The 23,197-nt window shown below is 45.1% G+C and overlaps 1 protein-coding gene across 4 annotated transcripts in view; it reads right to left on the bottom strand.

Moving 5' to 3' along the window:
* Window positions 1-23,197, bottom strand: part of kdm6ba (lysine (K)-specific demethylase 6B, a) — a 94,201-nt gene that overhangs the window by 8,910 nt on the left and 62,094 nt on the right. For 3 of the 4 annotated variants that reach the window (XM_053343894.1, XM_053343891.1, XM_053343892.1), the window contains 8 exons: window positions 19,139-19,200; window positions 4,050-4,136; window positions 1,994-2,115; window positions 1,411-1,534; window positions 1,102-1,197; window positions 699-984; window positions 496-573; window positions 110-280 (listed from right to left, as the gene is read on the bottom strand). In XM_053343894.1, coding sequence (XP_053199869.1) covers window positions 110-280; window positions 496-573; window positions 699-984; window positions 1,102-1,197; window positions 1,411-1,529 — 750 coding nt within the window. In that variant the 5' untranslated portion in view covers window positions 1,530-1,534; window positions 1,994-2,115; window positions 4,050-4,136; window positions 19,139-19,200. Of the gene's footprint in view, window positions 1-109; window positions 281-495; window positions 574-698; window positions 985-1,101; window positions 1,198-1,410; window positions 1,535-1,993; window positions 2,116-4,049; window positions 4,137-13,583; window positions 13,736-19,138; window positions 19,201-23,197 lie in introns of those variants that run through there. The other variant, XM_053343893.1, reaches the window with a different exon arrangement.

The following is a 23,197-nucleotide window of genomic DNA, read 5'->3' as shown; positions in this document are numbered from 1 at the left end:
GCACAGATAGAGGAACGTTATATCTTTTGACTTGAGGACAAAAAGCTGTAGAGAAAATAAAAACTGGCATTATTAATATCCACTCAATGTGGTTGTTTCTGTCTGATACCTGATCTGAGCTCTTTTTCCTCTTGCTGGGGCTGGGAGAGTCCTCTACAGCTGGGCGGGAGGATGGGTGCAGGGATGGCAGAGGAGTGTGCTGGATGACAGAGTGCTCCCCCAGTGGAGGGCCTGGTCTCTTCAGTTGACTCCCTTGCATCTTCACAGGAAAGCCCCTCTGCTGTTAAGATAAAAAATAAAAGGATCAGTGTTGTATCAGATGAGGACAACTAGTACAACTATTACAGTCTGTGCAAAAACATGGATGTTTCTGAAAATGTCAGCCAACGCTCAGTGACAGCGACTGGAGTCTGCTGCAGTTGTGACAGAAATAGAGACTGTTCTGACTCTGTGTGGATGATGAAACATGATCATAGCCAATTAGAGAGCTCATACCTGGTGCACCTGAGCCCACATCTCATCTCCCAGCAATTGTGGCCCCCTGGGAGCAAGCTGCTCCTGAGGACCCCCGAACTAAAACAGACAGGAGAAACAAAACAAACCGTGAGGAGAGCCACTCATGTTTTTAATCTATGCAGAACAGTTTAACTCTGGAGTAAACAAGCTGGCATGAAATCATCAGTAAAACTTTAACTCACCTTCAGCAGTTGGTTTGGCCGACTGGGGGGAAGATGTGGGTTGGGGGGAGGCCCACCACTGCCTGCATAGCCTCCATTATGGAGACGGAGTGAGTGCTCATTGGGCAGGGGCACAACAGAATGTCCTTGAGGAGGAAGGTGGGATTCATACAGCTGACCTAGTTGCTCCCAGGCTCTGTGCGGAGGTGGATGATGAAGGTGATGATGAGGAGGTCTCTGTTGCTCCCTCTGCAGACCAGGTAACATTGGTTGTGGGAGCTCAAGCTTTTCACCTCCTCGCATGGGCCTGCAGGGAAAAAGTTAAAAAAATATTACAAAAATCTAAATGACAATACAAACGTACCTCAACATGTTATCTTCTGTAAACTGTAAAGTTATTTCACTGATTATTTTGTGCACTTACCCATTACTAAAGAATTTACTGGGATGGTTCAGTCCGCCCATAGGACCAGGAGGTAGATGGGGAAGGAGCTGGTGTTGGTTCATTCCAGGCGAACACCTGATGATGACATGTCTACACATCAGCACAGTTTCCTGTTATTGTAGCATTTTTCACTCTAAGGTTGTTAAGTTAATTTGAGCTTTCACATCAGCTCTGTTGTAAAAGATGAAACACCAGTTTAAAAGTCTAATTACAGGTTAGACCTGATGGATTAAACTTAACAAAGCGGTTTGGGAAAGTTTTTGTGTACACATTGTCAAGGCAACAGACCTGGCAGGTGTCTGCCAGGCGCGGCCGCCCACGGGAGCCCATGGTCCCCGATTGAGTCCATCCAAAGGGAAGGAATCCCGTGTGCCACGCCCGCCAAACTGCTCTACTGCGTGATGCATCCAGCCTGCAAATATTAATGATGACAGTCATATAGTGTGTGCAGTATTATGAGAACTTCGACTCTAAAATGCTTCACAGTTTTAAAAGCTGATAATTACCTGAGACTAACTATTAAATATTTTAACTGACAGAAAATCTAATTTCTCACTGTGTTCCTGTTATAAAGTACCATCATCTGTTTAATAATATGGCGTCTATGGTGGATTTGTGGTCAAATGGCAGACGTCTCATCATGCAACACACACCAGGGTTCAACAGATTACCTTAATAGTCTATTGCACTGCAATTACCGGTTAGTCCGTCAAAATTACAGTATGTAGCTGAAGGATCCAGACAGTTTTACTTTTAGACCTCCCTATTTAAGTTAGACGACAGCTCAGACACTAAAAAAAGCCAACACTGCCACAGCTATTGTAATATATATATTTTTTGCATTATAGTGAATCAGAGAGCTTGTACTCACCGGACTAGCTGTGTATGTGAAGCCCTCCACTGCAGCACAGAGAGGGCCTCACTCCAACACTGAGAATATGGGTACTGTCAGACTCCTCTGTCCTCAGCACCGAGAACCTAAAAGCCTTATGGCTGCAGAGAGACAAAGAGAAGAACAGGGGAGCCACTATGAGAACGAGCGAGACAGAGACACTCTGAAAAGTCAATAAATGCCAGTGGGATCTCTATTATATAGGCTAGTTGGTGGGTGTATGTGTGTAAGTTGGAGAGATTGCCAGCACAGAGGGGAGGGGGTAAGGAGAATATAGGGCAGGGGAGAGCCGGGCAAAACTGTGACTGCAGAGGCAAACTGCATGAACCTCGCTTGCTTATTCATCGCAAATTCTCCCATTTCAAATGTCTTGTGCTTCTGTTCTAGCTCGGACATTTCTCCCAAGTAACATTAACATAACTTCAATTCACTTGGAAGTCATACATTATGAAGGATGTCTTTGTCTGTGTGTGACTGTTATGTGTCAGAAAGCCTGTAGGAGGCGCACTTAAACCAATCAGTCCAGAGAAGGATTATTACAGAGGCCCAGATGGCTCAGTGGGGGGCTCACCTATGAGGACAGACCTGGGGTTACTGTAATCCTTACTATGGGCCTTCTGATAAAGAGAGACAGAGGGAAAGACTGCGAGTGAGAAGCCTTGGTCATGTGCCAAATGTGTGTGTTTGTGTGTGTGTGTGTATGTAGGTTGGAAGCAATGCCAAGTGTGCAAGCTGCATGTCCATGTCAGGCTTGTGCTGCTTTACTGCATGTGAGAGAATATTGTGCACTCTTAAGTGGATGATTGTGTGTCTATGTGTATGTGTGTGTGCGTGTGTGTGCTGCAGCGATCTGAAGGATGTGTGTATTAAGTGTGTGCATGCCCGGTGGATACACTAAGGTTTAATCTCATTACGGCAGGCGTGATGGAGAAGGGAGGGGGGAGAGGGGAAGGGGGGGGGGGGGGGAGCAGCAGCGACAGACGGCCTGAACAGGATGGAAGGATAGATTAAGGAGAAAAGATGGAGATGGAGAAGAGGGGAGGTGGAGTGGAGTGGAGAGTAGGAACGGTGCCATGAAAACGCCCACACACCTTCCCACACACCCACACGTACACACGTACACAGAGACGACACAAAGGAAAACGGTCGAGGGGGAGAATGCATAAAAAGGAGCTGAGATATAACTCCCCTCCCTTCTCCTGCCTTCTGAAACACCGGACACACACACACAGAGACACACATACACACACACACACAAAAGACAGAAGGTGTCAAGGTACAAAGACGTCCACATTTCAAAGTACTTGGATTCAAAAAAGACAAAAGAGATCCCTGACAAAACTTGAGAGGGACGTGGTTGCACCTGTACAACCCAGTGAAACAAACACTCCTGTATAAGTTAAAGCTTTAACATTAAAAAAGTAACAAATTGCTCAATGCACTACAGCTCCATTAGTACAACAAGGACACAGTGACTAGTCATGTATAATGCATTAGCTGGCGAGTAACAAGCTTAATGTTAACAGACACACAGGTTATGATTCACTCCTCTTGCTCTGTCAGCTCAGCACTCTTCCAGCAGTTTTCCCAAATTAGCTCTGGTCATACGCACTCCTTCCTCCTACCCGTTCCTCTTCTCTTCCTCTCTTCCTCCCACCAACTCTGGATCTCTCTGTCTCTATTTAAAGCTCAGTGGGGGATATTTCAATCGCTGTCCACTTTTAGGTTGTCAGGAGGGGTGCTATACAGTGACACACACACACACACACACACACACACACACACACACACACACACACACACACACACACACACACACACACACACACACACACACACACACACACACACACACACACACACACACCACCCTCTCTATCTCTCCCCCCCTTCTACTGTACAGGGATCATCATCCACCAGCCGCTGCTGCTATGTGAAGATATGGCTGGCAGAGAGGCTGGTGTTAACTGTCAGGACTGCTTCTGACATGCTCTAAGACTAACTGATACAAACACGCACTTCATGCTGAGCGTACCTTTTAGAGTAGCACCAAGTTATTGATTCACAGTTGTGTTAAGGCTCAGCGTCGGCTGCCAGTCATCTCTCTGGGGTCTCCTCAACACTGAAAGACAGAGAAGACAAAAACGTTCATGTCAAGCTGTCACAAAAAGCAACATGAAGCCACGCAGACACACAAACCTCAAAAACTACAATGCAGGCTTGCCTCTGTTGAACTTTGAGTCCCAAAGCGTATGATATAAATCAGAGTTGAGGGGTGGCCTTAGCTTTCAGTATGAGCCAACAACCTTTTCATCCTGCTAGACAGCGTGTCATCACTACCCTCGCCCCTCCTGGCTCGCTGACTTCTGAGGTGACGCTTGGTTTCAGAACATCGCGTGGAAAACCTGAGGGAGGCTCGGAGGCGAAGGGGTAAAATCGGCGGGGGGTGTGGGTGGGGGGGGGGGGCGACGCACTGGGAGCGAGGGGGCTCTGTTGTTCGCTCCCTCTCTCTCTCTCTCTCTCTCTCTCTCTCTTTCTCTTCTCACACAGACACAATGGTGAGACTGACTGTGCAGCTTAACGGGCAAGCAGACACACAAACACGGCTGATCCTGCTCTAACAGGAAGAGCCGGGTGGGCTAAGTCAACTATAACGTGTGAAAGAGAAGAGAAGCACCGGGGGAATGCAGTGAGAAAATAAAAACACATGGGACTGTAGGGAGAGGAGAAGGGGAGGGGGAGAGGATTGAGTTAGAAAAACGAAGAAAGAGAAACAGAGATAGATGTAGCAGAGACCCAGCTGGGACTGGTGAGTGCATAGTGACGAGGTTTTAATTACTACCTTTATAGAGTGTGCGTGTTTATGTCTGCTGTGACCAAACGGCCGTCTATTCCGGTTGCTATCTTGGCTATCGCATTGCTCACAGCACAGTGTGAGAAGCTCAGTACTCTGAAACCAGATAGTGTACACAGACGACAGACAGTGTTACATACCAGCTCGGGTTCTATCAGATGATACCGAAGTGATAAAATGTGGTTGTCCCAGCTATGACATGAGAGGTGAGAATGGTGAAAGTTTGTTTATGCGTTCAAGCATTACGCACTTTGTTTTTTTTTTGTTTTTTTTTCTTTCGGGGAACCCCTGATGACTAAGCGTAAAAGGGAAAAGGGCTTACCCCAGAACGCTGCCCATGAAACTCCGCCCCTCCTGGGACACCACTTACAGTCAGGGGGCGTGTTTCAGCGCCACCAATGTGACAGCGGTGGGAATTTCTCGGACTCTGTGATGTCACCTCAGATTGGTTGATTGTGGGCGTGCGTGCGTGTTTGGATAGACACACAGGAAGTGATGCAAGGGGGTTTCATGGCCAAGAAAATAACCAATAACCAAATTACCAAACCACATTTTCAATAGAAATGCTGACGCAGTTTTGATGGTGAAGTGTTGATGACTATAATGCCAACTTCAAGCACTAAGTTCCTAACTCCCAAGCCACTTGAAAAAAGAGGGGGGAATGACTTTAAAAACCGAAAAATTTCAGCCTGAAAGAGTGTTTCACCTCATTTTTACCACAACAAACCTGAGTGTTTCTTCACACAGCTGGGTTCAAGTACAGGAAGGTAGATCGATCAAGCGAAAAATAACTCGACATCGAAGTATAAACAGATGTTATAAATCAATTATTACCAAAGAGATGACACAATTATCGGTTATACCAAAATTCCCCCAAGGTACATCTTGTGCAAGTGAAATCCCCCCCCCCCCACACCAATCCACGCCAGACATGAAAGAGCTTTTCCTGTCAACACCCTCGTTGCCGTGGTTGCGTAAGTTAGTTACTGTCACAGCAACCCCAACGATCAGCTGGGAGGTGGAGTCAAGCAGAGAGCTTTGGCGAAGACCACACCAACCAAGAAGCTAGAAAGAAAAGGCGCTCTGTTAAGTCCTCTGGTGTTTAACAAAGACACACACACACACACACACACACACACACACACGCAAACAAAGTTGGTGGAAAAAAAAAAGACCATAATCCCACGTGACACACAAACCAAAGTCACAAGCTTGTTGCTGTGCACAGGAAAGCTTGCATAGACACTAAAATGATTTAGGGAGGGGGTGGGTTTGGGGGTTGGGGAGGGGGGCAAATGGTTGAAATTAAGATGTTCAGATGACGTCTATCTCTGTGCAGTGGCCTTAATTTATTCGCCCTCACCCTTCACCGCCAACCGAGGGCCTGCACTGGTCCCCAGCCAGACAACCAACACTGAGGCCATGTGAGGAAAATAGACTGCAGAGAGATGAGGGGAGGCAGTGAGGGCATATGCTGTTAAAATACAAAAAAAAAAAAAAAAAATGTCCGCCTGGGCAAGCAAAAACACTGCCAGCAGAGCAAATGAGGTCTAATAATTCAACAAGCTGAATATCACTGAAAAAAAGCTGTCCTCTATCCGCCTGTTTAAAAATGTCAAGAGTTTTGATTCAATAAAAGTTGAATGATTTGAGATTGAACTTTTTACAGCGGGTGATGTTGATCATTACTATCTGGGGTAAGAGGCGTGAACGATGACAATGGCTGAGCCTCCTGAACAGTAAAGAGCCAGCGGGGGTAAACTCTGGCAGCTGGAGAGTGTTACTGCCCTGGTAAAGTCACTGTGGAGCCTGTCTGATAATAAACGAGCAGATAAGGCAGGAAGAGGTGGCAGATAAAGGATAATAAAAGGGAAAGTTCTGGCAGCACCAACTTTCTATCCAAGGACAACGGAAAAGCCATGCATGGCCCTCTCTCTATCTCTCTCTCTCTCTCTGTCTCTCTCTCTCTCACTCACTCACTCACTCAACTTGGCCATTACATAATCAGTTCCAGATAGAGATCGTGTTCTGGAGGAGACACCAAGCATTTATCTTTCAAGCACGCACGCACACACACACACACTCATAGAGAAACAACCAGCCCCTGCATTCGTCCACCCCCGCCTCGTTGCCAGGCTCCCAGTGTGTGCTTGTACGCATGTGTGTTTGTTTGTTTGTGCGTACGCTAACGTCAGTGCGTGCCGTTCCAAGACGGTGATGCGGGCTAACTTCATCACATCCACACACACACACACACACACACATACAGGGATACACACTGAGAAGCTGAAGGCACTGTTCCAGATGAGAGTGGGTCAGCTGAGGACACAGAGAGCTAACATTGTTCCTGCAACACACACTCTCACACACACACACAGAGAAGTGTCTGACCTACGTGATGGATGATTATCTCCTGCTAGCATCCATATGAACACAACAAGCCTCCATCCTGGGGACAGAGCGCTGACCTAACCCAACACCCAGAGCACCAGCCAGCCATAACAGGCCTGATAAAAGCTCTTGTTTGTCTTTGTCTCCTCACTATATATGAGCACTCCTTCACATCACATCTGCTTTACATTTATAATCAGGCCATGGCAGAGAGAGCCTGTTGAGCACAGAGGGAAGGAAAACCCAAAATCTTCACATTTAACCTCTGCTGGGATGAACCCACTTCAAAATACAGTGGGATTTGGAAACAACAGTGAGGAAGCAGGCCTTTAGTGTAGCTGAGACCACCAGACTGACGCCGTGTCGTTTTGGCTGTTGGTGGTCAGCCTGTCAACGTGCTGTTTGGCCCGTTACTGCCTCTTTTTCCACTGATTTGTATTATTTACAAAGACGTGCTGGCTGCAAAGCCCTTAACAAGTGATGAAAAGGTTGATTCTAGGGCCCGCTTTGACAAACTGACGAGAAACAGTTAGCCTACATTTTTGTCTGTTTGTGGAAAAAGAAACAGAGCACAGAGGAGGGGAGGAGGGGGGCTGCTAGAAAAACATGAAAACATGAGGCCCCTTTTGTCTCTTGTGACATCTGGGCCTGTGACTGACAACACACAACTGGGTTAGTGTGGCACATATCTCTTTCTCTCTCTCTCTCTCTCACACACACACACACACACCAGATGCACGTGTGTGACGTTAAAGAGAAGGGAACAGAGCTCATGGGGAGAGGAAGCTGTCGTCACATCCACAGGAAGCAGGCCTCCCTGAGAGGGGTGTGGGTTTGTCTGGGGGTTTGTGTCTATGTCTGTGTATGTGTATGTGTATGTGTATGTGAGAGAAATACACACAGGGAGGCCTTGAGGAGGGGGCTTGAATGTTCAGGCTTCCTGTTGAACACACATGAACGGTGTGTGCGTTTCTCAGGCTCCTTGAATATGATGAAGTAGATGAAAGTGATCTTATGTGGCCATTATGAGTCTCTGCAGAGTCAATTCAAAAACCTGGTCGGTTTCAGTCATGGCTCTTAAAATATACCTCAGACACACAGTCATCTTGTGTGAACGGCACGTGTATCAGACTCATGACTCACACAAGCCTCGTCAACAAAAACAAGACAGTCGACTGAATGAAAAGCCATTTACTTGGCTCAGAACCTCGGGGTTAAGTGAAAAGCCTTGTTTCACTTCTTTTTTAGCTTCTGGTAAGAGTGAATGACAAACATTTGATGCCAAGATGAGTGTGTGTGAGTGTGTGTGTGTGTGTGTGTGTGTTCAGTAACTCCTCCCAGTCACTTCTGCTCCACTGCTTCACTTTCACAGAAACTGCGCTACAGAAAGAACACCAGTCAGGATTTCTCGACACACTTGACCAAACTTTTGTTACTTGTCGCCGTAGAGACAGAGAAAAAGAGAGAGTGACTCAACACCTGGCTGGTGAAGGAGAGGAAAGCAGCGTGTAAATCCCGACAAACCGGAAACGAAATGAACAGACGTGGGCGTTTCATTGATAACTGACAATGGCTCAATCGGCGTCACTCTCTATTTCCACGCTTGAGTAACCTGAAAAGCCCCAAACTTTTTTTTTTTTTTATGCCTTTCCCTGATGACTGCGAAACAAATCTAAGAAAAGCTCAGGAAGAGAACACAACAGCACACTGCTTCTTTTGAGAGGAAAAACAGGCCCAGAATCAGAACTCGCAAAAAAAAAAAAAAAAAATCCCCCTCCCTCGTACTGCTCTGTCTCTCTCCAGGTGCTTCTACTCCACATTCGGGACTAACAGCTCAGAAATGTACTAAACAAGACGAGAGACTCGGCTGCCTTGGCAACGGTTGTCGGGGGGAACCGGCCGCGTCTTCGCCAACGTTATTATCATTAAACTAAGCTGTAGAGGCAGAGAGAGGAATTCATAATGGGGTTTATTAAAGGTCTTCACTGATCAACATGTTTACTCAGACGCAGGGCAGGCAGACCTCACACACCTTCCTCATCCTCATCCTCAAACAACATTATGTCCCATCATTAGGCTGTGTGTGTGTTTGTGTGTGTGTGTGTGTCCTATATGCCTCCAGAGTTAATGACAGCATGTTTACAGATGGCCAGTCAAGCGTTGCTCTTACAGTGGGTGTAATTACGCACTGATCATATTGACTTCATCTGAACGACCGTGACGCAGGCTTGCCACCTTTGTTATGACGGCGCTGTTTGTTCGTACTCCAGAGATCATCCGCCGCCTGTTTACAGATTCCCAAAATACCAGTGTGGATCTGTGAGCCAGTTTTTCTATTAACAGGCCTACTCCTCTGGCTGAGTTATCATTTATTTTGCCAACGTGGTTGGATCGGGTAAAAGTAGTCACAGGAGGTGAGGGGAGGTAAAAGAGGAAGGAAGAAAATCTTTCCAAGGTGTGAGAACATGTGTGTATATATTTGTGTATGAGTCACACGCATGCACGCACACACACACACACACACAGCATGTAGATTTGGACACCCCCCCCCCCCTTCCACTGTGGCATCATCATCAATGGCAAAGAGCCAGAGACAAACAGAGAGGAAGTGAACTCAGAGTGAACACTTTCCCTTTTTCTCTCTCAATTTAATTCAACAAGCAAACACGACACAAACACCCCCCCCCTCCCCCCCTTCCCCTTTCTGCTCTGTTCACCCAGGATGGATTTAATCTCATATTCCTCTTTTGTTTCGTTCCTTGATTCTCTATTTAAAAGGCTGCCATGTTTCGCATTAGCGTATTTGCCGGGGCTTGCGGCTGCGTTTGAATTGCTGCCTGCTTCTGTAAAAGCTCGCAATAAATTCACTCCTCAACCTCTGGCTTAAATTATACCAATCTGTTTTTCCTTAGTCTTCTCAGGTCTACAACACAGCGTAGCAGAACCTGGAGCTAGACCACAGCTGCATGTATGACCGATATTTATAGTTATGGATGTCTGTGCCTTGAGGTTGGCTGGCTGTATAGTAGAGCCCTGCTGCTCCATAGAAAGTAATGAGAAATCAATAAGGAGCATGACTTCATCCACACACACAAGCTGCTTTTTCCATATTTCCAAACTAACAAGGCTATTAATGTGTATTAAGAGACATACTGTATGAATTGACTGCACATGTAGAACCCCTCATGTGTTTACAGTTCAACAGTATGTTAGATCTTCTATTGCTGGTGTAATCCTGTAATTGCACCTTACAAGGGACATAAAACATAATGATATTTGCATTAACTTTATTAAACAATATCATGTTCTATCCTTAGTCTTCTCTTATACTTTAGTCTATCCACATATGGTGAACCCTACAAAAATCTGCATCAACCTGCATCCCCCTTTTTTTCCCTTTTTGCCCTGGCCCCCACTTTGAGAGACCGAGATCCAAAACAGGCAGTCTCACGCTGCATGGTGGAATTCCACACATGGTCGACTGATCCTTGGCTCCTACCAACTTCTAAAACCTTTATCCTGCTGTCTGTACAAGCTCAGTGTGCCAAAGTACAGACAAACCGACTGGTATTTCACTGCAGAAATAGAAAGAGAGCCAATCGGCACTAAGAGCAGCTGCAATGCACTGAATACAGTCAGTGCTGTACAGTCAATACTCCTCTACGTTGTGCTTTTTATGTAAATAAGAGTGTGAGAACAATGGCTGAGATAGTGCCTCTTTAAATATTCGCTGTTCCTGTTGACGTGAAACGATGGGAAATTCCTCACTGCTTTCCAAGCGTTGTGCCAGCTAACACGTAGAAGAACTCGTGTTTTAACGCCTGACCTGTTGGGAAGTGTGAGGAGTGTTTTGAGAAGTTATCAGCAGGGCAGATGTTGTCCTGCACCTCCCTTCTTCCCTCGCTTTCTCTCTCGTTTTCTATTGCTCTTTGGAGCAGAAACGACACCCTTTACTGGAAAGGCAGCAACAGCGTGGTGTCACACACACTCTCTCACAGACAGACAGACGTTTCATCATGACATCCAAACACTTCCCCGTCTGCTTCCCTTTGAAACACAAACGCACACACTTGCTCGTGTTTGCTCTCGGTAAGAGGCAGCAGGGGTAGTTGTGGGGTTAGAGACCCCCGAAAAATCTGATGGTCATACAGCCGATAACGAACACACACACACACACACACACACACAAACAGAGCTCTTGTTTCATCACCGTCAACTGTCAAGGTGGTGTTAGATGAGTAAGCACTTTTAAGCCAGCCTACTGACCCTTTTCTCATGACACACACACACACACACACACACACACACACACACACACACACACACCTCTGCTGCTTACTCAATGTAGCTGTGTGTGTGTGTGTGTGTGACTCAGTTACTATTGTTGAGTCGGCTTATTTCCACGTCCATCTCCCTCCTGGTGAGTGTGAGTATATCACTTTAATATTCCTCCAAGTTCGTCAGCGCTCATAGTAGAATGGGCGGTGATTGTTCATTCATACACACACACACGTACACACACACGCTCCTATTGAGATCACGGGACAAACGGGGGCGGGGGAGAGCTGAGGCAGCACAGAGCCGGCCAAGAGTGTTTGTGGAGCGATTTTTTGGAGCTTTAACTTTTTATAACCCTCCGACATCAAACGGGGGTGACAAAACGCGCCGCTGGTTTCCATGTCAATCGATCAGACTGATCGGAAGTGACTCTTCAAAGGCTTTCTTTCTTTCTTTCTTTCTTTTTTTTTGTTTTCTTCGCGACCCCATGCCAGCACACTCCGCTCTTTCTGATCTGGACTCGTTTATTGCGGGTAATAAAGTGACAAACAAGCCGGCCACAAACTCTCAACTGCTTGTTAGATGACCGGTGGATACGGGTTAACGTCAGTGGGCGGCGAGGTAATAACAATCAGCAATATCAATGACTATTAATTATATCACAGAAGGACATTACCACGCCCCCCCCCCCCCCCCCCCCAACGTCAAGACTTTGTCCTCGTTTAACTTCCTTTACCCTTGAATTACTTAAATCGTAACCGCGACGGGCTGTGCGTAATTCGACGCAAACCGGCCGAGACGCACAGAGACGCACAGAGACGCACGGGTTAACAAAGACATGCAGGTCAGCTGAGTGTGAAGGGAAGGTGTGAGGACTAATCCCCAGCTGACTCATATGGCTTCTAATCATGTTCGTAGAGAGCACGGACCAAAATAAAATAAAGATATAATATAAAATATGTTTATTAATCAAACAGTGGCTTCCATCAGTCAGCCTGGACTAAATGTGATCATTAGATAACAGATCACGTTGACCTAACAACACAGTGTGGTCAGATTTAAGCGCACTCGCTATTCCACAAACCCAGACCTAAAGGACAGAGCACCAAAACACCGACCCCCCTCCCCCCGACAGAAAAAGGAGAGGTGATGCAAATCACTTCCTTTCAATCCGGCTCTTTGTGTGCCTAAGGATTGACTGGAGGGTGATGGGGGTGGCTGCTATCCATTCACTTCATACGGCTGCCGACCCTCAGTCAGTGCTCCTGCTGCCCACCCCCCACTCCTCACACATACACACACACACAATAGCGTGAGATCTCCTTACACAGGCAATTTTCTCTCCTCGTCCTCTAGTTCTCCTTCCCCTTTTTCTAACCATGAGATGTTCAGGAGTTTTTTCAGAGCAACAATGACCTCACTAGGGACCCGGAGTGTCCCAAAGCAATATGAGGATTAGGTCATATTCACTTCATTTCATCAATAGATATATAAGAGGCTCTACTTTGTCATTATCGCCCACTTACGCGGGTTGATCACTGTATTGAATCATATCTCAAATGGCAATACATCACTGGGACAAAACCTTGAAAGTTAGGGGATTATTTGGGGGGGTCACTGCCCCGAAAAAGTACCGAAAACCCAAATTCCAGACAAAGCCACATCACAGAAATGACTCTCATCCACGTGCGCGGGGTGATTAAACATATCCAGTAACGATGATTAGTAGTGGATAAAAGGAAAACAATTCGCAGAAATTGACACATACGCGCGTGGGATTATGGTCACCTGTGGCAGTGAGAAGAAAAAACACAGCGAAATTCCCCCACCTCATCGATTACATGCGATCCAGGGTTCCGCTCATATCAATTACGATCATTCACTCACCGACGTAACAGACAACAAACCCAACTCAATTCAAGCAGCGCTACACTGACTTCCACCAGGTTTAACTTCTCACACACTTCCCCGCTTCATACAACTAAACATAAAGTAGTCAGGACTTGATAAATGCTCCGATCCTCACAGCTGCTAGCCTTCACTCACCGTTCATTCATATGTTCCGCTCCAAAAAACAAAACAAAATTATTCCCAAAAATAAAATATGTATCCGGTTCCTTGATGTCCGCGGCAGCCTTTCCAGTCTTTGTATCCGTATGTTAGGAGCTCCGAGTCTGCAGAGAAATTCCCGACCGGTCGGCTGAGCGAAGCGCAAAGCTCCAACTCTATAATCCCTGCTCGCCTTCCGTCGCTTCCTTCTCGAAACAACCGTAAAAGTTGATCCTCTGGTTCTCCTGTCCTTTTATTATTCTGTCTGTTATTCCGTTTAGGGGACTCTCTCTCTCTCTCTCGGAGTGTCTCCGCGTCGAGTTCTGTCTCTCTCTCTTTTCTTTTCCTCTGCTTTCACACATACACAGAAGCAGCCGGCCAGGGATCGTATTGCGCTGAGCTGTGTTTTAAAGGGACAGAGCCACGCACTCTCTCTCTCTCCCTCACATAACACACACCGACCAAACAGAGGCGCGCACACACGGCCGTCCTGACGTCACCGCACGGCCCCGGAATTCCCTGACAGCGCAAACTGGCACCGAGTCCGACTCCCTCTCCACGACTCCCGCCCCCCTCTCTTCTCCCTCTGTCCTCATCATAGATTTTATTGTTTATTTTAAGCCTTTTTTTTTTTCATTTTTAATACACTTCGCGGATTCGTGACAGACCATTGGAGTCGGTGAGCGTATTTCCTGTGAGCGTCTATTTTTGGCTGAGGGAGAGTATCACCCCTGACCATAATACCACAGGAAGACAGACACACTACACTGTTAATATTAGACGTAGTAGCTTATTAATAGGACCATGTACTATATTTATGGTATGCAGGCTGTAGGCTTATGGGGTTGTAGATACATGACACACATGAAGCTATACACTGTTGAAACGTGTGTCTTTTAGGTATCATATTCATAAATCAAGAAAGCATTTTTATGATTTGTTAGAGGGAGAAAAACTGTGAAACACATTTCATGTATTATATGATACTATATCACATTGTCCCTGTTATACAGAAGATATAATATTATACCTGGCATGTATTTAGGCATGGCTTTCTAACTAAAGACCTATTATGAAGTGTTTATAAGGTTGAACTAATGACATTATTAAGGTTATTAATGTATATTATTACTTAACAAGTTATTTGTGAATGGAGTTTGGCTCAGATCTTACACATCCCTTTTCCATTAGTAAATGCTCACTATGACTAATCAAATCAAAGAGATTGTTTTTGCCCTGACCACCTAAAATATGTTCCCATTAACGAGGAGGGGGGCGAGTTGGTTTATAAAACATTAGTAGATGCTTTATTAACCATTACCAAAGTCATTAATCATATGTTATAAACCATTTACAAAGGCAGCCTTGTTAGAGAGGTGATTTTGTTAATGAGTATACACTGTTGTGCCTATGCTCAAATACTTCCTGTTTTGCATTTATCACTGAAAAGTGTTGAACATTATAGAACAATGGAATATTATTTTCTAATGACATATATCACCTACCTGGAAGTTTGTGTACAGATCCTTTGCATTATGTATACATACTATACTATGTTTATACAGTTGGTAGTCTGTGTTGTGGTACAGACCAGTTTAAAGTGTGTTTATATAATACTATAAAAGACAGACAGACAAATAAATAAACTGATAGATAGATAGAAAGGGTCATTGAAGGTTGCACGATATCTAAGTAATGTATTATTCAATATCACAATACAGTACACATGGCTAGACCTATAAATAAAACTCCAGTTATGAAGCCAATGAATATCCTGCTCCTGTCGAGTAGGCAATATTAACATCTTACATCTCATGACACACAAGTACAAGAATTATATGTTGTGTGCTTAGAAGCAGCCAACCAACATCCTGTGTGAGGTAAACAAGGCTTCGAATAACACAAACCGGTCTCTCTAGGGCTGGAAACATTTGGTTGTTCCAGCCTTTCCTAGCCAAAGTAACCATCCTGTACTCTGTAATAATGCCAAGGAGCCACATTGGTGTGACCAACAGTATGTGTCACAAACTCTTAAACACACACAGACACACACACACATACACACACGTGTAGAGGTTATATTTAGAAAGCACTGCCTCAGCAGGACTACAGGAGGCAAAATTAGCCGCCACAGGGAGGACGGGAGTGTGTCATGGATGATGCTGAGAGGATGACATAATGGACAGAACACAGAACATAAACAATAAAATCTGAACATTATGAAATCTCTCTCTGCCTCGGTACAAACCAGTGATGCTTTGAGTCTCACTGTTTGTTCTCTCATATCACAACATGTTACTCACTCTATTTTGAGATAACTGAAGGCATAGACAAGAGAGATGTGTGTCTGGCTGCTAGACTGAAACCCCTGATGAAGTAAGTGCAAGGCATGTACAGTATGTACCACCAGTGTGCATCTTCTAGAGTCTATTGTGAAGTGACAATGAATGTTCAATAATGTGTTTTGTGTTGAGGAAGAGGAGGGGCGCAGCACAGTGGGGGGCTTTATGACACTGGGTGGTAGTGTGCTTTTTTTTTATATGGATGTTTTGGTTTTGTATTAATGTGTGTTAAAGGCTGTGTTGAGACACCGGCAGCCTACTGGGACAGACATAGCACGTTTAGCTGTGATAGGGAATATGGCAGCATTAACGACTGCCAGCTCATATGCATAAATGAGTAAAAGAGTAGAGGTTAGGCTCGAGAAACTGCTTAATCACCTGTGGTTCATTTACTTACTTACTTACTTACCAAAAGCGACAATGACACAGCATGTCGGCATGAAGGCCATTAAAAACTTTAAGATAATGAAATATCAGATGATATAATTATTATATCATGTCAGACGGAAAGATATTATAAAACCACATCATCTGGAAGTAATTACATCCTGAATTGCTACACTGAAATTGTAAACTACTGCATTCTGTATGTATGTGGTATCTGATTCTCACTGCTGTGTGTTCCCTACTGCACAACAGTCAGACAAACATTAATGCAAATATCATGTTGTGTTATTCTATGGTGTGTGAGAAGGGCTGTTTTCCATTTTACCCAATCTATCTGATTTTGAACTGTATTGCTACCAGAGGGTCAACTTATTACACCATATCTTCCTTTAAGGTGTGCTGACAGAGAGCCTGTTGTCTCAAGTGTGTGACTTTGCTGTGCTTAATGTGTGGCAGTGTGTGTGTGTGTGTGTGTGTGTGTGTGTGTGTGTGTGTGTGTGTAATTGTACTGTGAAGAGTGTGGTGGAAGACCATTAGCTCCGCAAAGTGAACAGGAAGAGGATTGCCTATTGATGTGGGCACAAGTGGGACTCCAGTCTACCACACACACACACACACACACACACACACACACACACACACACACACACACACACACACACACACACACACACAGCCCCCCCACCACCACCACCACACACACATGCACACACACACACACACACAGCTGTATCTCTCATAAATGTACTCTTCTGTATAATAAGAGTGTGAGAATATTAAATGTATGTCTGAGCTCGATCCCCATCCTTCCTCTCCCACAACAAGAGAAGTCAAGGCATTAGAGTCTGTCCCGGGGGTCTCAAATGTGTGTGTGTGTGTGTGTGTTTGTGTGTGTGTGTGTGTGGGTGTGTGTGGCAGGAAGGGACAACGGGGGGGGGGGGGGGGGGGGGGGGGGGAATTGTGGAGCACTGTGTGTTTAAGTTCTTATAGCTCTCATGCATGGTGAGCAATCTTGTATTCGTGTATGTGGAAGGGAGGCAGGCGTGTGTGTGTGTGTGTGTGTGTGTGTGTGTGTGTGTGTGGTGGGGACTTTGTGTGTGTAATTAAAGAGATTGGGGACAAGGACGGCTCAGTTCTCACACTCCAAATATATGTATATATATATATATATATATATAGCAGCACTCCCATGGGTACGAGCCCCAAAAATTCCTGTCATACCAGTCACACACACACACCCCACGCGCACACGCACCCCACACACACACACCCACACACACACACACACACACACACACGTTTAAAAAATAAACAGTGCATAATTCTGATGGGGTCCAGAAAGAGAAAAAAAGAACGAAAGTATGCATGTGAGCTGGTGTGTACACTCTGCAATCGTAGGAGACCGTGTCCCTGGTACAGATGGTACTTCTCAGCCCCTGATACGTAGGATTGTGTGGGACTGTGTGTGTGTGTGTGTGTGTGTGTGTGTGTGTGTGTGTGTGGCATACTGTGAGTCAGCCTTTTAGGTACACTGAGGGACAGACACGATAATAATCACTTCCACGCACATACTCACACTACGAGGAGACGGAGAGAGAGCCACACAGGCAGTCAGACAGACAGACTGGCTTAGCACACCCACATATAGCAGCCGTGTAGCTGGCTGAATGGAGCTCTACAGCCCGGGTAATTAGAGCCCTTATTCAAGGAGAGAGCGGCCGATAGGGAGCCTGGCTTCCCCTCTTCTTCCTCAAACAACCGGTTAATCCGGACTGTGGCACTACGATAAGCTAAGTACTCCAGCATTGCATAATATTCTCACCATCACAAAGTTATACATAGTGAAAAGTAAACTCCACTTAGAGGGGCTTAAAAAGCTCGGATGACTGTTAAAGAAATACGCCAAGTTTTCAGGAGGTTGTCTAATTGGTTGATTTTCCCCCCATGCGAGCCTGGTTGGTAGATGATTGGCTTTAACACATACTGAGGCAACAAACATTCAATAGCATGAAAATGAGCTGGTAGCAGCTCTTAAGTTATACTACGACTGCAGCACTTTTTTGGCATCAACTAACAATTCTTGTCATTATTTATTAATCTGGCTATCATTTTCTCCATTAATCCTTTGGTCTAGAAATGTCAGAAAATAGTGAATTATGTCCATCACAGTTTCCTGAAGCCAAAGTCGACCAAAAGCCCAAAACCTCTAGAAATATAGTGAATTTCTGTGTTTTTGTTTGAAACATACCTTGTTATCAGAATTGATTCATTCAGCTGAGGATAAACTAATCAATTAGATTTCATTGTAGAAAAACAGTGACAGCTTTTTATCTGTAGTGCTTTAACGCTAGTTCCTAACAGAAAGAGCAAGTCAACGATTTTTACTCTGGCGAGGCTTTGAAGAGCAAAGATTTGAAAGTCTGATATCTGATTTTGAAAGTACACAACTCTTTGAAAACTTAGGCAAGTCTTTAAAAACAGTTGAGGCTGTGTGTATGAGTGATTACTTTGAGCAGCCCACTCACACCCATGATTTCACAACCCACTGCCTTCTTAACTAATGAATGTGTGTGTGTTGTTTTCCTCCTACTACTGTCTTACTCACTATTTCGTCTCATCTCGCCCCGCTCCTCTACCTGTCTTACCTACATTCTTGAGCTAGTGTACATTATGCAATGAGTGCTTCCTGTTTTTTTAAACAATAACATTGGAGCGCTGCTTCAATGAAGATTCAGTGACTAATTAACTATTACTAGAGTACAATTAACATTCCAGTGTGTTTGTTGACGAAAGAATGTCAGAAAGAAACAGAACGAGTCTTACCTGGTACTCATGGGTAATGCAGTCCGTCTCCTTCAGCAGGCCACCATGACACCTCCCACCTCCTGAAACCACAACATGGAGGAACAAAGGTCATTTTAGAGGTCTAACTGTCAAAAGCAGCTACAGCCAGGAGCTGAACACAACATTCACGCAAAAATAATGAGTTAGAAGGGAATGACATCAACATAAAGCTCCCTTTCATGTCAAAAGGCCCTGCTTTGAAATATTTTGCTTTTTTATTGAGTCACTTTGCACACAGAGCTGTGGTTAAAGCTGGAATGCAGTGAGAGATGATTTGGCATTTCTATTTTCACTTTTCGTCAAAGACGGGTCAAACGCGTCTGTGACATTCCAGTGTGGGTTGAAGCAGCGGTCAGCAATTCATCAGCTCTTTAGGCAAGGTTCAAACGATCAGCGCCATATTCTGCCTACACGAGACCACCAGAGCTCATCTTTTATTTCATCTGCTCGTATGCGTGACGTGTGCTGACTCTTCTGTGGTCATGATGTTGTCGATATGTCATTCTGTGAGGCTTATGAAACCGCACTGTGTGTGTGTGTGTGTGTGTGTGTGTGAGAGAGAGAGAGTGTCAGCCAAAATGCACAGCAGGGCTTGGACCAGCACTGTGACCATCTGTGTGTGTGTGTGTTCCTCATGTGCCGCCTGTTCTATGACTCACAGTGTCAGTGCTGGGCCACATGACTGAGAACAGGTGGCACTCTGGTGTACCTCCCCGCTTCCAACACACACACACACACACACACACACACACACACACACACAAACACCCACCCACACATTAAAAACACACATACATCTCCGCCTGCGCCTTGAGAACACACAGCACCTGCAATGGTGCTCAAACACTAAAGCAGGCATGGTTACTCAAATGTGGCCCACACACACACACACCCACACCCACACACACACACACATACATTTTCTCTGTCTCTATACACTTAAACAGTTACACGTTGAATATGCCCATCTCACAGATAGTTGTGGTTAACACTAGTTGTGACTTAAATGTCACCTCTTCTCACCTCCTCCTCTTCACACTTCACATATAACCCATCACCTTTCCTAATCTTCTTCTGTAATATCTACGTGACCTTTGACCTACAGGGACTGGCAGACACTGTGTCACCTTTTGTTTTACTTTGACATACATAAACCTTGATTGTACTGCTGGTCAATGTCCGTGCCGAAATGTTAGCAGTGAATGATCTACCGTGGGTTTAGGTAGTCTATGATCTTGTCGCTACACATGTCAGTGAACTGCAGGACAATCCTTCCACGCTTTAAAACCTCTTGCTCTTTCATTCTCCTCATCTTTCTTTTGTCACTCTTCCATTCTCTCTCTTTCGACATTCTACCTACAGGGCTGCTACATCAAACATGCCCACGCACGGCGGCTTCCATATGTTTCTCTATTGAGCGTGTAAACAGAACCAACACAGTATACATAGCCTAAGGCGGGTTGTGTGTTCATGTGTGTGCATGTGTGTGTTCGCGTGTGGTGTGTGTGTGTGTGTGTGTGTGTGTGTGAGGGAGAGAGAGACAGGTTTGTCAATAAGAAGCAGATATAGCTGGCTCAGCCTTCACTGATCTTGCAGCGTGGTGGTTAAGGCCCCCAACCTTTGAACTCAGGGTCAAGGGTCACACCCCCTGAAGGGCCACAGCTGGCCTCACTGTAAAGGTGGACTGGGTGTGTGTGTGTGTGTACGCCTGTGTGTGTGTGTGTGTGTGTGTGTGTATGTAGGTGGGCGAGAGAGAACGTGCGCGCATTCTGAGAAGGGTTGCCTTAAAAGGTCACAAATGTGTGTCGGAGGCTGAACTGCTGCAAGGGTAGAATATATTTTTCATGACACATCGAATAAATGTCACAAAGATTTGACTTAATCATTTGACCTTGATCGATATCAGGATTGTGGGTAGAGAAACAAGGGCGGAGCCGACAGTGAGATAGATAAAGAGACTGAGCAGGAAAAGAAACGTTGAGAGAGGGGAGATGGAAGTGTTGCAAGGCGTGAGAGAAATACAGAATTAAAGAGAAAGTAAGTGAAATACACCTTCAGTTGCAGGACAATTACAGATGAAGAGCGATCACATATGAAAAATAACATGGGAGATATGATAAAAGGTTGAGTGAGGCAGAACGATACAGAAAGTGGTGTTTATCTCTTGTCTTTAAAGGTTAACCAGTGGGAGCATCTTCCTTTGACATTAAACGGCAGAGAGAGAGAGAGATACAAAGAAAGAGAGAGAGAGAGAGAGAGATACAAAGAAAGAGAGAGAGAGAGAGAGAGATACAAAGAAAGAGAGAGAGAGAGAGAGAGAGAGAGAGAGAGAGAGAGAGAGAGAGAGAGAGAGAGAGAGAGAGAGAGAGAGAGAGAGAGAGAGAGAGAGAGAGAGAAAGAGAGAAAGAGAGGCAGAGGGCGGAGCAAAAGACTCAGCTTGGAGAGAGGGAGAGTAGAGGAGATGAAGAGGCAGAGGGAGGGCAGGTCAGACAAAAGATGAAAAAGGAGGACTGGCGAGATATGGTGGAGAGAGATAAGGAAAGAGTGGAAACAGAGCGGGTCTAGTTTGACAGAGAGAGATGGTGGAAAGAGAAAAAGAGAGAGAAATAAATGTTTGTGTTGTGCAGAGACATCCAGCGAGCAGTCAGACTGAAAATAGCACTGTGGTTGAAAAAACTCACAGGATTGTATTGTATTGTATTGTAAGAACATGAAATGCAATCTATGTCACTGATGTCTTCTCACACCCCAAAAACACTATAGCATGAAGAAGGATGTTGCGTTGCGTTCAGTAGAAGCTAAACCTGTTTGAACTTTTTTTGCAGAATGACTGTGTGGTATTCTGCCGGAGGCCTGTGCATTTGCATTCCCACCGTCAACACAGTGGTCTCATTGAAATGAATGAGGAGGCTGAATTTTCTCATGCAGTGCTAATGTCTGAAACACACCGAAACGTATAGAACAATATTAACATGTACATATGAAAGTACGCCCACACACTCTCATGGAAAGATACACACATGTGCACACACAGTACACACTTGACAAAGCTGCTAATCTGACACCTGTCCCTTTGTAAAGAAGCCCGGCCCTACTGCTTTGCAGCATGCTGTACATACTGACCTAGTGTACAGCAAAATCAGCTTAAAGGCAAACACTCACACACTTGTTAGCGTGTGAGGACCTGCATGGTGTGAACTGAGTGGCCGCGCTTGGGCTGCTCTAGTCTTTAGTCACTGGTGATTCAGTGGTTCTCTTCAAGTTAGGACAGCAAGCTTCATACCTGCGCACACACACAAAATAGCAGGCTGTTGCAGGGTTGGTGGTAAATGATAAGGTTTTCTTCTTCAGTGTCTCTCTCTGTCTAGATTCTCTGTCTCTGCATGGTCATTTGGCTGCTTTGCTTGCTGCATTGGGTGTTTAAAGGCCGTCACTCAGGACAGGACAAGTTCAATCCTTAAATCAACCTCCGGCAGAGCATTCAGCTAGGGGCTGGAACTATAATGTATATATGTAACGTTGATCGCCATGCACACATCAAACAGCTAAACCTCAACTGTAGTCACTTGGCTTTGGGAAAAAATTCAGATCCCTGGGGAATGCTGTCTCACCACATCCTGCACTTGTGTGGGTGTTCAGGATGCTTGTAGATAAGAACACTTATAAGAGAGCGCTGCTGTGAAAGTTCTTTGAATCAAAGAAGGAGGTGGTTACTCATCCACTGACTGATTAATTGGGCCGATATATGAATTTGAACATTTGATTTCCTGTATGTGGACATTTATTTAGTGAATGCATGTTTTATTTAAAATCAGTGCACTGCAGACAACAACATAATCAACATTATGTATCAGCCATCGGCCGCCCTGCTCTCTAAATATCAGCATCGACCATTAAAAAATCCATATAAGTCCATCACTAATGAGTTCAGTGCAGCCTGGTTTACAGATTCCAGGAATTGTGGGTGATTTTTTTTTTTTACATTCAGCTGGTTGATCAACACTTTTCAGTCACATGGATTGCAAGCAGGGTGTTCTT

Source organism: Scomber japonicus, chromosome 22 (genome assembly GCF_027409825.1).
Source record: "Scomber japonicus isolate fScoJap1 chromosome 22, fScoJap1.pri, whole genome shotgun sequence".
In the NCBI taxonomy this organism is placed as follows: domain Eukaryota; kingdom Metazoa; phylum Chordata; class Actinopteri; order Scombriformes; family Scombridae; genus Scomber; species Scomber japonicus.
Note: the sequence above shows the minus strand (reverse complement) of the source record. Positions and strands in the feature narration are given on the sequence as shown.